The sequence below is a fragment of the Melospiza melodia genome, chromosome 6 (assembly GCF_035770615.1).
Source record: "Melospiza melodia melodia isolate bMelMel2 chromosome 6, bMelMel2.pri, whole genome shotgun sequence".
NCBI lineage: Eukaryota > Metazoa > Chordata > Aves > Passeriformes > Passerellidae > Melospiza > Melospiza melodia.
In genome coordinates this window covers 72,914,575-72,930,456 of record NC_086199.1, presented here as the reverse complement: position 1 = coordinate 72,930,456, position 15,882 = coordinate 72,914,575, and the positions used below count along the sequence as shown (strand labels likewise).

Here is a 15,882-nt window from a genome sequence, read left to right as displayed (position 1 = left end):
CTCAGAAGAACAGAAATATTTAACTAAGTAAAACTGAATATAGTCCTTCCTTTTTAACATTCATGCCAGAGGCAAAAGACAGCAAACATTTGATTTCACTTCTGAAACTATATGCTCTTGAGATTTATGGAATTTGTATTTGCAACTATTTTAAACTTAAGCTCTCAATGCCCTCCTGAGAAAATACTATTCATTAAACTGCATATTTTTTGCAATTTGTCTGCATTTTCATTGTCTTGGCAGTGATGCTATATTACCTTTAGTTGGATGATTTACCAACCTGCAGAACTACTAAGGAGATTTAGGTGCTTTTTAAAAAAAAAATGTTTCTGCCTAAATTTAGCAGTTCCAAAGCATTTTGAGCTGTTCTTTTTCTAATTGCATGGTACTGTGAAATTTCTGCAACTACAGTGTAATGTTTCAGGGGTAATGTTCAGTGTGGAATATGATGTAGAATTAAAAATAAGGCAGACAGACAGTTGAGTCTGTCCTGCTTGAACATGAAATGTGATCTGAGCACCATTTAAATTGTATGATGACATGCAAAGTCTAAGATCTATGGAATATCATCTGAGTTCCTCTTCTTGTTAAGAACATCCTATAAAATATTCTCTGCCCTAACTAACACTGGTTCAGGTCTCATTGTACTACTCTAGCAGATATTGATTATATGGGCTGTTGAATCCTTTTTTAAAGATGTTGCTGTGTAATCCTGCTGGATTCAATAATTAGATTTATTGATGGTAATGGCAGCCCTTGATTTATTTAAATGATACCTCTGTATAGCATTTGTTGGTGGATAAGAAAAAAATATATACATATATATATATATATAGGTAGAGAGAGGTGGAAATGTTTTATCTTCATAAGGTATCAATTATGTATTGTGGTTGTCTTTGTGTGTATATCAAACCAGACTTTTCAATGTATTGTGCAAATTAAAAAAAAAAAAAATTAAGAATTGCCGTGAGTCTTGGGAGACCAGATAAATCACCATTACCTCTCTAAGTACAAGTCAGAGGTGAGGTAAATAATTCAAGCTTCTTATGCTCATTGTTAGAGGAAACAAAACCAACTATTTATTGGGAAGATAAGACTGCATAAAAGAAAGCCAATTTAATAGTCCTGGCAGTTTTGTCTATATATAATGATTAATTAAGGGGGTAGCATGGATCGGATATCTGGATATCTTAGGCAAAGTAATAATATCACAGTTTGATTGAAAAAAATTAAATATCTACTAATTGTGGCTGTCATAAATTTATATAATTCCTTCTGTAATACGTTTATTTGAATAAAAAAAAGGATGGGAAAATACATTCTCTGATTATAAAACATCAATTGACTTAAGATCACGAGATCTCTAGAGTGTCAGGGAAGAAATGCTGGTTTTCAGAAAGTGAAAGAAATAAATATTTTAAATTGGTGTCTAATGCAACCTTTGCTATTTATTGGTCAGCCAGTTAGTGTCCACTTGAATTTCCACTGAGAACTTGTAGCAGCACAGTAAACCGAAATAAAATCTCAAACGAGATATGTTGTGGCTCTGTACTCACTTTGTAGATGCCAAGTTCAGTAGTCAGAGGGTTTATTTCTGACAATGAGTCTCTCTCCTGTTCTCTGGCAGCCACGAGCTGTTGCTGGTTTTCGAGGGACGGTACGATACGCATCAATCAACGCACATAGAAACAGAGTGAGTATCACAGTCTGGACCTAAACCGTCTCATGCAGCTGGAAGCAGTCAGTAACACAGTTACTATTAATTTCCTTTTTTGTATTCTTATCTGTGCTTTTATTATGTAGAAATTAACAGCTATACATTTTGTGAAAGGATAATGTAATTTACAGTAGTTGAGGATAAAAAACTTCTTGTATGAATAATAGTGATTCTAATACTTATCTTTGGTGTTCAGTTGTATTGCAAGTTAATAAGTTAAAAAAGTGAAGCTACTGAGTTTTATGAGGTACATAATGCCCAGTATATTGTCTTAATATCATACTCTAAAGGAATCTGAATTAACAGAGATTTGCCCTGTTATTTTAACACACTTCAACTTTTATTGTATTTCTCTCTGTCTTCTGTGGAAATTTACTTGTATGTTTCTCCTTAAAATAGCCACTGGATTTAATTAACTTGTTTTGCAGCATAGGTTATATTAAATTTTATATAATAATTTAAGTTTCGAGCAGTAAAGAACTTATCTTCCCATTTGTTTTGGTATTTGTAATATGCTTTAAAATAATACTTCCTTTTACAGGAAATGGGTCGGCATGATGACCTCTGGTCTCTCTTCTACATGTTGGTGGAATTTGTGGTTGGGCAGCTGCCTTGGAGAAAAATAAAAGATAAGGTAAAGCTGAAGGTGAAACCAGAGCAAAAGGAAGGTTTACTTCTGGATTCCAGGGAAATGCTGTGATAAAGATTCCTCTTAGAATCATTAAATAATTTTAACATTACATTTTCCAGTTTTTTCTAGTGTTAGTTCTTGTGACTAGTGTCATGGTATAAAAAGCAATCAAATTTTACTAAGTGTTCTAGGAAGAAAGGAGGTTATACTTCTAGATTGAAATTATTGTGAAGGGCAGAAGTAAGTGTATATTTGCCACTTACTTCATTATTCCTGTTACCACTTGAGTACTTTATTTCAGCTATCACATGCTTAAAATGTCTAACCTGTTTTGATTATCTGTGAAATAGGTATTTCTTATTTGATCGTGAACGAAAGTGGATTGGGCAATATGCAGTAGTGCTTTAATCATATGTCATAGGTGAAGTATGCAAAGAAACAATATCTAATCAACCTGTTATTGCTTCTTGCAGCTTCTTTTGAAATCATATTGAAACCAGGTTACTCTCTGATGTGGTTTGTGTATTGGTAGATAACAGTGTGGTGTATAGGTAGCATCTCCTTTTTGGTTTGGATTTGTGCATCTTACATGACTGAATATACACTAAAAAGTGACTGAGCTTGACATGATGTAAGAACACGTTTAAACCTTTAAAACATACTGTTAGAAAGGGTTGGAGTGTTTAGTGACAGTTCTTCGTATCAGTCAGCATTCAAACACAGACAACAAAAACACAGTAGAAAACTAAATGGCTTTTCATATTGAATTTGGAGTTTGTACATTATTTTGCAAATGTACTGAGGCCAAAACCTATAGAATCTCCTGTCTTGGTATCAGGTGTAGAATGGCCTTTCTGACTACCATTCAGTGTAATGTAGAGACCTGTCTCTCTGGCTAGTGGTGTATTTAATGGCTGTAACAGAGAATGTGAGTATGTTGTAACAGAGAAGGAAGATGTGCCAATGTGTGTTGTGTTACTCACTCCTAGGAGCAAGTGGGCTCCATTAAAGAAAGGTACGAACACAGACTTATGTTGAAACATCTTCCTCAAGAATTCAACGTTTTTCTGGATCACATTTCTAATTTGGATTACTTCACAAAGCCTGATTACCAGGTAAACACTTGTACTGTTTTGTCTTTCTGTTTTATAAAGAATTTTATGCTGTTTCATCTTCAATTTACTTTGATTTCATTGTGTAGTCTTGATAGTTATTATGGTTTGTGCACCACAAAGTTAATTTAATGACCATTTAGTGCCACAGAAACTCTGTGGTTCAAACATGTTATTTTTTTCCATTTGGGAAGGTTAAGACTTCCCTTAAAGTTTCTAAGAACAATTGACACCTGTCTTTCAGTCAGTATTCTGTTAGGGCTGGGAGCTATCCTACTATCACAGCCTATAGTATGTGCTCTGTAAGTAAATTGATCAGATTGTTCTTTCAGGGATTGTCATTCTGGCAGTTTTCCAAAGTCTGGAACTCAACACCTACAGCTAGAGCACAACATACAGTCATGGTATGAGTGGAAAAAAACTGAAGTATTGTGTATAGAGATCACAGAAGACCAGTCATATTTCTTTGTTTAAGAGAGTGTTGCCTGCTGAAATGGGCAGCCTCTGCTCAGTGGTAAGGTGGTATGTGCTGAGAGCATATGCTGTAGAATGTGTCTTAACTCACTCAGTGTTGACCTATGATTAAAGAATAAATAAATGTAGAACTTCTTCCCAGTTTGTGGAAAGCAGCAGAGGAGTGCTCAGGAGAAGCAGGGAGGGAAAGACTTGACATTTTTTTCAGCCTCACACACTGTGAGAAGTTGTACTGATCAAACTGCACACCATGGCAAGCTATCCCTGTGTGCCTTCCTTCTGGCTACCAGAGACATGCATTCCTGCTTCCCACTTGCAGGACCTATCTGCCTCTGTGCCTGGGTTCAACTCCCTAAATCAGTGGAATCAGAAGGAATGAGTTTCTGATGATGTTCAAGTGTAATTGGTTCAACTGAATAAATAAATCTGACTAATTCTGGAATTGTAACTTTAATGAGAGCAACTTGTCTACTTTGCTTGGTAGAACAAAGAAATCAAGATATATAAGAATTGGAATAAGAGCTGAAAATCTCAAGGAATAACTGATTTCCTGTTGTAAGTGGATTTCTCTAAATCTACTGGTATATGATTCTGCACATTTGCAAAACAAATAAATATTTTTTTGTGAAAAAGTTTGAATGTTAAAATATTCAATACCAATACTAAAAATATTCAGTTGTTACCAATACTAAAAATATTCAGTATTGCTGAAAAATAAATACTTTGATTTTTTTTCCTCTTCTCCATTACAAATTTCCATGAAATTTATCCTATAGTTTACAATTAAATGAGGAAAAATTTTCAATGTCTTGTGTGCCTAGTTATAAAGATGTATCAGATTTTTTTTCCTATGGTAAAAAGTACTATTGCAGAAATTTTGATGTTGCATAGAAAAACTTAATTATAGACTGGTAAATACATTTTACATTGCAGAATCTGAATGATAAAGCATATAGACAGTCATATTTTTGCAGATCCTTTTCTGTGGTCTGTTTGTATCTAACACAGCGCATGCACTCAGCAATTAACACGATACCAGGAGAGAGTTTTTCCATGATAGAGAAAGCCCAGTAATTTACAATCCTGTGGCTATTCATGGAACATTTGCAGTTGTGTAGCTGCAGCCTGAGCCTTACAGCACAGTCTTGCTCATGTGCTTTAGAGCAGAACCGGGTGGTTTTATTTAGAGCAGTGAGAACGCTCTTTTAAATTCTGGTCTCTCTTAACTTGTGTTTGCAGTGGTGTTATTCCTACCTACTATACTCCTTGTATTTCTGGGTGGGCACTGAACAAGAATGTATGTGTATCCTTGCTTCAAAGGGTTTGTAGTCTAAAATGTTCATCACCAAGGTCGAGAAGCCATGTTTGATTTGGCAATATCAGATGTCTATTTTTTTCAAGTATTTATGCATACAGTGCCTCAGCCTCCTGATATCAATAAGCATTTGAGTTTACATTTGGCTTATAGCAGAAATTGTTGAAAAGATTTAAAAGAGAATGGCTTTAAAAATTACTTCAGAGACACTACTTAATGTTTAGAGGAGGAGAAGAATTAAACACAGTACATAAGGGACAGAGTGAACTATGGCTTTGTGCTCTTCAGTAGGATTACAAAAATGACCGGGACAGGTGGCACACAGAAGGTTCTTGAGAGTAAAAATTACATGGGTGAGACCACTCTATACAAGAAAAATGATCCAAACTTTCCATCTATTTTAAGTTGCCAAAGGGTATGGCAAAGGAGAGTGTGGAAGAATTTTCAGCATCCTGGATTGGAAGAAACCCCAGATTTTTAGCTTCTAGGGGAAAAAAACCTTAGAAATGCTGCAGAGTAAGAGAATGATATGGACACAGCCTTCCTGTCAGCTATTAGAATGAGACAAAGTTTGTTTCACAGAGAGAGGAAAGTGATGCCATTTTTTTCTCCGTCATGGACACAAATTTACTTAAGGCTTTTTCATAGCATAAAATGGGAGTTGAACACGTAGACATTTATATAGTATAAATGTTAGCATTATATGAAGTAAATTATTGTGGTTCTTAATACACAAAGGTATTATGAATTAGCAGATCAGTATCCTTTTCTACATCTCATTCATTTCCTAGGTTTCATGGTGTTACCAAATGTAGTATTTTCTCCTCCTCTGCTGGAGAGCCATTGTATGGTATTCTGCAGCAATGTAGTTATGCTTCTCTGTGTGTATTTCTGTCTTTCTGTTAAAGTCTATGGTGTATCTTTGCCTCATGCCACTTAAAAACACAGATGTGCGTGGATTTTTTTTCTTCTGTTTCAATAAAATGTAATTTTGTATATTTTGGCCTCAAAGTCTTGAAAAAATGAGAAGTGTTTAATATAAAAAACTCTTTATTGTTGTCTTCAGTATTATATTCAGGATAAGTAAATAAATATCCTGATAATAAATATCAGGATATTTCTTAATTACTTGGTCTCTTAGACAAAAATCAAGCTTATTAACTTTTTTCTTTATTTTCAGCTTCTCATGTCTGTGTTTGACAACAGCATGAAAACATTTGGGGTTGTTGAAAGCGACCCTTTTGACTGGGAGAAGAGTGGAACTGATGGCTCTCTGACAACAACAACAACTTCAACCACCCCTCAGTTGCACACTCGGCTCACACCAGCTGCAATTGGGTATGCACTGTGTGGTCTCTTCAGTGGCAGCCACAGAGGGGCTTCCTACCAAAGGGAAATTGCCTCCATAATTCAGGTTTTTGCTGCAGGAGTTTGAATGCATAGAGGAAGGGAGGTTTGGGAGCATTTGAAGTATTTCCCTTTTTAGGGTTCCAGTTTATACTGTCCTAAAAGACCAGCACTGCAGTCCTAAAATTATAGCAATAAAAATAGTACTCCAGGAAATTGCATGTAAATTTCCTCATCCATCCTTTGCTAAATTGTATTTTGTGAAACGAAATAATGTGTCCTGAGTTTAAATGCCTGGAAATTTAACTGCCTGGAAATAAACCTGTTGTTTTCTGTAATCTTGAAATAAATTTCTAGCTGCAATTTCCTTTATAAGTTTGAAAAATTACTGGATCTTTATAAGAAATTTGGAAGTAGATTTTGGTTGTATTTGAAATAATATTTAATATGCTGTATGAGACATTCTGTAATGAAGTAAGTTGGAAAAGATGTGATGTTCAATAACACCCATACTCTTCTCAGGGGACTGAAGAATATCAGAGGTGTTTATGGATGAACTTAAGAAGTGTTTATAGGTGCCATTAATTTTTTTTAATAGAAGAATACATAGAGAAGAATCAGGAGAGAAGTTGAGCCTGGACATGATCTGTAGCAAATTTTCTCAGAAATGGCTTCACAAACATTTGAATAAACAACTTTTATGTGATAGTATTTTTTTATTTGCATTTTGTTATGTACCTAAATTAAATAAATTGTGAAAGCCAAGAAGTTGGAAGTGTTATATTAAATAATTTCCAAGCTTTATTTTTCTGCAGAAATGTGATTTTCTTTGTAAGTTTTTGCTTGTTTCTTTCTTTTAAAATAGAAAATAATTTCTGTAAACACATGAGAGTATAAAAATTTTTAATTTTCTGATTTTTTTTTAAACTGCTTTTGTAGAATTGCCAATGCCACTCCTATCCCAGGAGATTTGCTGCGGGAAAATACAGATGAAGTATTCCCTGATGAACAGCTCAGTGATGGAGAGAATGTTATTCCTGTTGGTGTATCACCAGAGAAAATACCTGGATCCCCTGGACATCAGCGTCCTCAGGAAAAAGATGTTTGGGAAGAAATGGATGCAAACAGAAACAAAATAAAACTGGGGATCTGTAAGGTACTTTCAAATCTGCATTGTGAAGACCATCTTTGCACAGCTTCATGTTCTTGTAGTGCCCATAAGATGTAATTAATAAGGCAGTTGTACTTATACTGATTAACCAGAATGACCTAAGAAAATTATTTATGTTGGAGATAACACATTTTATATGCTGAAAAAAGCAGGCAGATTTTTGAGACTTGTGTCACTTTATCAGGTCTTTATGATTAATAGCTTGCTGATAATTTGAGACTCTTTGTAGTTTACTCCTATTTGTTTTCTTCAGACATTATCCTCATTCCTGCTCACTGAGTGAAATCAAAGCAATTTTCCTGCATCTTGCATATGTAGAAGCTAGATTCTAAATGTGCAAAAGATGATTTTAATGTTCTCCAGTCAACAAATCCTCAGTGTGAATGGCAGTATCCATTTAATTCACTTGGTGGTTTTGTCTCCATAAGATGTGATACATTTGTACTGATTCAGAGGTTCATTGGCTGGTCTTTAGAAGAGAATACTGCTTTATTTTCCAAAGTGGTTGCTGAGAATTCGTCCCTCTCTTTCTTACTCACAATCACTGTGTTTCATACTTGGACATATGTTGCCTCTTTCTTAATATAACAGTGTTTTTAACATGAAAACAGATCTGGTACTAAAATGTTCTTTATCTAGGAGGGCTGTCTAGTTTTGAAGCTGTTACTCATTATTTGCTAGGAAAACAAATGTATTGTGGGAAAGACCAAGGCATGGTGCCTGCTTTCCAATGTGCTTGTTTGTTTGTTTATTTTTACCAAAGAGAGAGAAAGGAGATTGTTGTAGTTCAAGCAAAGGTACTTTCTGTTACACCAGTAGAAACCAAGGATGATCATGATTTCTCAGCTCTAAATCATGTTAAGTTATTATTCTAAATCGTGTTCAGTCATTATTAAGATAGAATGCAGCTGGGTTAAAACATAGGTTAAAGTCACAGAAATATTTAGTAGATTTAGTGTATAACAGTGTTATATGCTCCAGAGAATCAAAAAGACAGCCTGAAAGCTAGCTTCTCTTTAATAAGAGCACTTGATTGTGAAGCAGACCAAAGATGCTACCAAATGCTAGGTTTCACACTATTACTGAAGAAAATTTCAGAGATGGGTTTGAAGTATCAGAGTAAATGTAACTGTATTACTGTGTCTTTGATACTCCCATTCTCAGACTTACAAGAACCAATATATTGCCAGTATTTTGTCAGCTATAGATGTGTGCTGAAGAGTATATCTAAACTCATAACTTAACTATGGCATGAACTTAAGGACCATTCCAAACACAAATTGGCTTTTCACAGTCTAAAAACTTGGCGGGTATTTCCCATGCAGTACCTTGTCTTCCTCTTGTTTTGCCTCTCCTGGTGAGTTACATTTTTACTTTACATTTTGCACAGGCTGCCACAGAGGAAGAAAACAGCCATGGACCAGGGAATGGAATGCTAAATGCCCCAAGTCTTGGTTCTCCAATTCGAGTTCGCTCAGAGACCACCCAGTTAGACAGAGATGTTCCACTGGTGCGAAAGCTGCGCTCCATTCACAGCTTTGAACTGGAGAAGCGTATGACCTTGGAGTCCAAGCCCGACACTGATAAGTTTCTTGAGACCTGGTAAAGAAATTATGGTATCATTTTGCTAGGATCTTTTAAGGATATGTGGTTAGGATACTGTTATCTATGCTGTGTGAAGAACAGGAATGGACCTGTTGAGTATGCTTATGCAAGTTACTGCAAATATTTTTCATTATATTGCTCAATTAATGGATTCCACTACTTGTTAACTGCTTTAGAAAATTCTTAGTGCTTGAATACGGTTGAAGTTGGAGTCCCTCACCTGGGAATTTTTTATTTCAAACTTAGTGGTTGTAACCCTAGTATTTATTTTTTCTTTGATGGCATACTCTTGACAGTCAGTACAAGTCATTCTGAATAATAAAGTTGACATCAGGTGCCCAGTAGAGGTAGCATGAGATTAGGCTATATGATATGAGAAGGGAAGTTTACAGGAAGTGGAGTGAAGAAGTTAGAAATCTACCTGCATGCAGCAGGCTTAGTTATGTCCAAATGTTTTACACCAACATAAAAAAATCTTGGTGGAAGACAGATAACTTAAAATATAATTTGAAGGTAGAAAAGAGACAGATGTATGAAAATGGATTCAGTTTGCCTGTGTCTAGAAAGAATAAGGGGAGAGGGACACAGTGAAGTCTGACTGAAAGGCAGAGGCTGAGTGGGGACAGTAGAAGAGAGCTGGGGCGATGACAGTGGCAAAATCTTTCTGAATACTTCATAGGGGAGCTAGGAATTTGAATTTGTTTGATGAAAGAAATTATGCAAAGCATAAGTAAGGAATCACTCAAAGCAATAAATAACATTCTTCTTGAAAGAATATAATAACTTCTGCAGGAGACATCCGTTTCTTCTCTTCCTCTTTGAGTCTCTGCTTTGTAACAAATTAAGTACACTGGACATCTGTGGTTACCTCACGTCTGAGTTTTTTTCTCTCACAATTCTCCTTTCTGGTAATTATATTTACAATACAATGTCATGAATTACAACTAAAATTAAAAATGTGTACATTTCTAAGGCCATCCATATTTACTTGACATCATACTTATTTGTCTCAAATTGTGGATCTTTGAACCATTGTAGGCTGTTCTAGAATATGACAACAAATTTTTATATAAATCTAATTTTCTTCTTCTGAAAACACTCAAATGCAATATAAATGATTTAATTAATTCTTAACTAATTCAGATATTAACTTTTTTTCTCTAAGTTTGGAGAAGAAGCAGAAAGACTTGAAAGTGGCAGAGACTCCTGTTGCTGCTGTTCCTCCTCTTTCTCAGAAAACATCTCTTCCTGCCCGCACGGACCATGTTTGGCACTATGATGAAGAGTATCTTCCAGATGCTTCAAAGCCTGTGTCAGCTAATTCTCCTGACCATGCTGATGGTGTTATGAGCAATGGATTTGTAGCTGTTAACTTAAGCTCCTGCAGGCAGGAGGTTGATTCTAAGGAATGGGTGATAATAGATAAGGAACGGGATTTGCAGGACTTCAGGACAAATGAGGCTTTAGGGCACAAAATGACTGGAAGTCCCTCAGATGAAGAGCCAGAGGTACTACAAGTTCTAGAGGAGTCCCTTCCAGAAGAGCAGTCCAAAGAGGGTGGTTGGGCAGGAAACAATATCCATGCCAAGAACCAAACTTCAGGTGTGGAGTTTGTTCTCGACGCGGAATGTCACCCTGCTGCATCTGAACAGCTTACAGATAAATTGGAACTTCTGTCTGGAGCTGCAGGACAGCTTCTTGCAGCCACCCCTACAAGTCCTATGGAAGCTCAAGCAGAAGGAGCACTCACTCCGGTAAGAAAACCTCTTCTTCATTCAGAATTGTAAGAGGAAATGGTAAGGGTGGTGTAGCAGAAATTTCTAGTTTCAGCAGGTATGGGACTGGATTCTTGAAGACTGATCTTCCATATTCAGTTACACAGCTGTTTACAGTCACCCATGGAAGTGCTAATTGTTCTGCAGGTGTGATCCACAAAACTGACCACATTTTACAGAGAGTTATTTATCTGTATATCTGTCTGTCTAAAGAAGCTCCTTGTGCAGTGATTCCTAATCAGTGAAGGACACACATGCAAACACATATTTATTATGTTTGCAGTACATAAATATAAAATTGCAATTGAATATGTAAAATACTGTGCTACCATGTTTCATGTGCTCCAGGAAAAATCTAAGTGGCTGAAATTAAAGAAACAGTTACTTGCTCTCATGTCTCGCTATTATTCCTGCAGTGTTTGCTTCTGGAATTCACTTTGTTTCTCCCTGTTACTTCAGAGATTTCTAATGGTCCCTATACAAACAACTTGTTGCCTTTATATAAAGTGTTGCTGCTTTTCACTTCTTAAATACTTTTGCAAATCCTACTTTACTCTTATACTTTTTGCCAAAACAGATTGCTTTGCTTTTGTTGCATATCCTTGTTTTTCTTTTTCCATCTTTTCTGAAGAATTCTCTGTTGCACAGTTTTTGAACATTTATTTTTTTCTCCTGTCACTGTTTCTAAACAGAGACTTCTTTGCCTTTACTTAAGGAGTAAGTGAGGTTAATGGTTAAGTGATTGGGAATCACCTCATGGTTTTATTTCTCCCCTTTTTAAAGTAGATACTGTGGCATCTATGATCTAAAGGTCAGTTCTGTGAAGTTCCCTTGAGCCAAGAAACCTGGCTATATTTTTCTTCTTGTATCACCACTTTTTGTGAAAGTTACTGCCAGCTCATTAGAAAAATTTGTCACCGACTAGTCATTTATTATCAGGTGTGGAATATCCTTTATAGTGAAAATGAGCTACCCAATGTAATTAACTATAGCAGCACAGTAAAATTTCAACTGTGCCTAGATTCTCCTGGAAAAGGCAAGATGTATGGACATCATACTTTAAATAATGTCATTTATAGAAGATTTGTTTTGTATAATAGAAAATATAGAACTGTGTTAAACAACAGATTTTTGAGATTTAGTTTGAAATATTAGATGCATGAAAGAATTTTTGATGGTTAGAAACCTTTAAAGGTGAAAAATTATTTTAAATTTTTAAGTTGTTCGGTTTTTGTATTTTAAGGTCAGTTTTAGTAAAACAAACAAGAAAAAGCAGCACTTGGTCCTGTAAAAAATACTAATTATCAAGTGTCTTTATTTCAAGAGCCCTTAAAAACAGCTTGTAATTTTCTAATTAAATGCACTATACAATTGTACACTTTATGCAAATGTGGCTCTTTTAGGGGAAATAGCTGTTTTACTTTAAACTAAAAGTAGAGGTGGTACAAATATTACGTACTACAGTGCAAAAAATGGACAATATCTTTGTCTGTGAAGGAAGAAGCTTCAGAACATGGGAGCAGAAATGGTTGCAAACAAAGTTAATTACTATAAAATGCATTGGAAGAACTACTGGCTGAAATAGAAACTCAAGTGAAATTATATTTTACTCTCTCTTTGCAGGGAGATAAGTAGCATTTGTCACTACCTCAAAAAAGGGGGAAATTAATATAGTTTATTTTATGCTGGAAGATCAAGTAGTGTTGTGAGTGCAAGATGAATGGCAGGAAGGAATTTGGTGTTTCAAAGGTGAATGATGTACAATAGAAAATATAAATTGACCTGAGAATAAAAAAAAATGGAAATTACTTAGCCAGTTTAGTAGCTGGGAACAGAGTGTGCCTATACAGTGTGTCTCTTCCAACTGTGATGGCAATTTGGGGTAGTCTTCCATCTACCTCATTAGCCCTTGAAAGCCACACAAAGCCTAAGAGGCTATTTCAGGGTGAGTTTTTCTTTTTGGCCTTCATTGATGCATTCCACTTTATAAAGGATAGTTAAATATTCCCTATGAAGGGCACTAGAACCTAGTTCTTCTAGGTGAGTGTTCTTGTCACTTCACTGGCAGCAAGTGTGTGTGTATGCCTCTTCTTCCCACCATTCTCTCTGTTCAAAGGTCCTGGTGACCTCTGAGAGCTGTTTGGTAGACTCCTTTTCTTTCTTCCTCTGAGTACTTGCCCTGAAACTACACATTGTTTTTTCAATGTGATCCTTGATTGTGCATAAGATGTTCTTGTTCTTTAGTATTTTTTTTTCTAGGTAGCACATTCCTGGCAATAAAAATAATAGGCAAAGGTGATACTTTACTTTTCTGCTGATTTAATTATATTCCGGCAGTTACTAAGAGCAGGCTTGGATCCAAGAATGTTAATTTTAGAACTATAAATTAAATTTACGTTACTAAAAGGGGTTAAAATAGATGTTGAAATTGTAGTAATTTAGAAACTTAGAATTACTGAAGTAGTTCACTCATTTCAGACAGCTTGAAACTCTAGGACATGCCAGCATTCGTGATCATCATGCTTATGAATATACCTCTCATATGGGTATATATTTTCTACTGACCTGCTTCACTGTGACTTAGAACAAAGTATGGTTTTGCTTTTTGGGCTTATTTTGATAGGTTTGTTAAATATGCAAGCAATTACTTCAGTGGTGAAAGCATAAAATAGTTTTCATATCATAAGTCAAGTATTTTTTTGAATATTTCCTTTTTGCTTTGGTGATTCTTCTTTGTTCTTCATTTCTTTCAGAGCTTTATTGTGCACTGTTTCATTAACTACTAGCATAGATGTTTCTGTATGAGAAACTAATATTTCATACACTCACCCATAATTTTATTTTCTTTTGAAGGAAAGAAATTTCTAGTCTACAGTCTTTCCATTGGTAGATAAATATTCTTCCTGAAATTGTTTGTGTATGTGGACTTCCTGTAATTGTTGATAATATCACTTCTCACCTGTTATACACAGCATCAGCATTCTATAAAAAATGTAGAGTTGCACCAGTTAAGAAAGGAAACTTGAACTCGAAAAATAAGAGAGAAAAATGTGTTAGTTATTGGCTTGGGGATGAGAAAGTCTTGGGCATAAAAAATTACATCAAATTATGCTGTCTATTATGAAAAAAAAGGCCTGCAGGTAAGAGAAGCATTTTTCATGTTATCAGTCTTGGTTTTCCAGTTGCAATACAAATTCTGTGTGCAACCAGCAAAGACCAGTTTAATCTGGCTTAGTTGTGGGCGCATGATCACATATATGTTGAATACTCAGAGTATGCTAAGGGTATATGTGCTGATTTTATGCTTTAATAATATCTTTATGTTGGCTTTGGCTGCAGGACAGACAGTGTGGGATTTACTGTAATATCTACTGGTATGAAGGTAATTTGTCAAAAGAATTTGAGCTGATCTACACTAATAGTGAATTTATACTGGAGCAGCACTTTGCATCATACAGCTCTAGTTTTCTTTTCCTACACCTGGTACTAACAGGCTAGAGCTGGACTTTGTGTGTTATGGACCCACAGCTTCATTAATTTTCTGTGTTTGTGTTGAATTGCAAAGAACTCTATACAATGCTTTCACAAATCCTTGCAACATATATTTATCAAGTAGATATTTCAGTAAATAAGAAATAATGGATTTGAAGTAATTAAGCATGTAACAGCTCTTTCCATCTTCATTTTCAGTTTAAATTAAACAACAGTTTGCTTTGATCTCACTTGGCTGACAACACAAATTTGTGTAGATATGTATGTGTGTATATTATAGAAGAGGGTTTACTGTGTGAATCTATTTATTTTTGTTATTTAGAAATATTGCTGAAATGAAAATTTTGTATGTCAAGGTTATGTTTATCAAAAGCTTGCTCTTAAATATCTATTTATTTCTGAGTTGTAAGTAATTAAATTTTCATGTACCTTGTCTTCTCATTTGCTGCTTTTATGAGGCACTGGAAATACTTTTTTTTTCCAGTTGCAAGTCAGTGATGCATTGTGGGAGCTGAAGCTTTAGTATTGACACAGTTAAAAGATACCTTTTCCTTAGAAATGGAAATGCTTGCTAGATGGTCTTGCTTTCCAAAGGATATAGGTTAGAATTGCAATGGTATAAAACAAAAAGTCACCTTCATGAAGCATGAAGCTTGCAGAAAATTTCCTTATCTCTACTCTTCATGGTTTTCTCTAACTGTAATTGGAACAAAGAATTGCAAACTATGTATAGCAATCTCATTTACAGGTATTTAAGTGTGTCACTATCAGATATTTCTTCAGTACTGGTAAAGGTCTTACAAAAAACCAGTGGATTTTAGCTTTGTATATCAAAGCTATAGGTTTATTAGAATCATCAATAAGCAATTTAAAAATGTACTTTGTCTAAAATTAACCATTTGGAAGAGATTGCAGTTCCTATTCTTTTTTCTTACCTCTTATCTAAATGCTTTAATTAATGTGGTTCAAGATGAAGCAATTGTTCCTTGATTCTCCAGGCCAGCGTAGCCTTCTAGTTTGGTCTCATATTTGGGAAATTTCATCAGAATTGTTTAGTATTAACCTTAGTGATTAATCCTGTCAGGGGCAGTTCCTAATGTATGCTGCTATTGGCACAGCAGTAAAGCCTTCAAAGGGTGTATATGTTATCACTGTAGTAATCTCAGAAACACAGATACGATGTTGTGTGGATGTGCTCAGTGTTTGAAAGGATCAGTCAATGATCAGCGAGCCAGTTATCAAC

The 15,882-nt window shown here is 35.2% G+C and overlaps 1 protein-coding gene across 2 annotated transcripts in view; it reads left to right on the top strand.

Moving 5' to 3' along the window:
• Positions 1-15,882, top strand: part of TTBK2 (tau tubulin kinase 2) — an 80,899-nt gene that overhangs the window by 44,767 nt on the left and 20,250 nt on the right. For both annotated transcript variants that reach the window (XM_063159118.1, XM_063159119.1), the window contains exons 7-13: positions 1,628-1,693; positions 2,259-2,351; positions 3,338-3,463; positions 6,430-6,587; positions 7,536-7,752; positions 9,158-9,369; positions 10,538-11,126. In XM_063159118.1, coding sequence (XP_063015188.1) covers positions 1,628-1,693; positions 2,259-2,351; positions 3,338-3,463; positions 6,430-6,587; positions 7,536-7,752; positions 9,158-9,369; positions 10,538-11,126 — 1,461 coding nt within the window. The remainder of the gene's footprint in view (positions 1-1,627; positions 1,694-2,258; positions 2,352-3,337; positions 3,464-6,429; positions 6,588-7,535; positions 7,753-9,157; positions 9,370-10,537; positions 11,127-15,882) is intronic.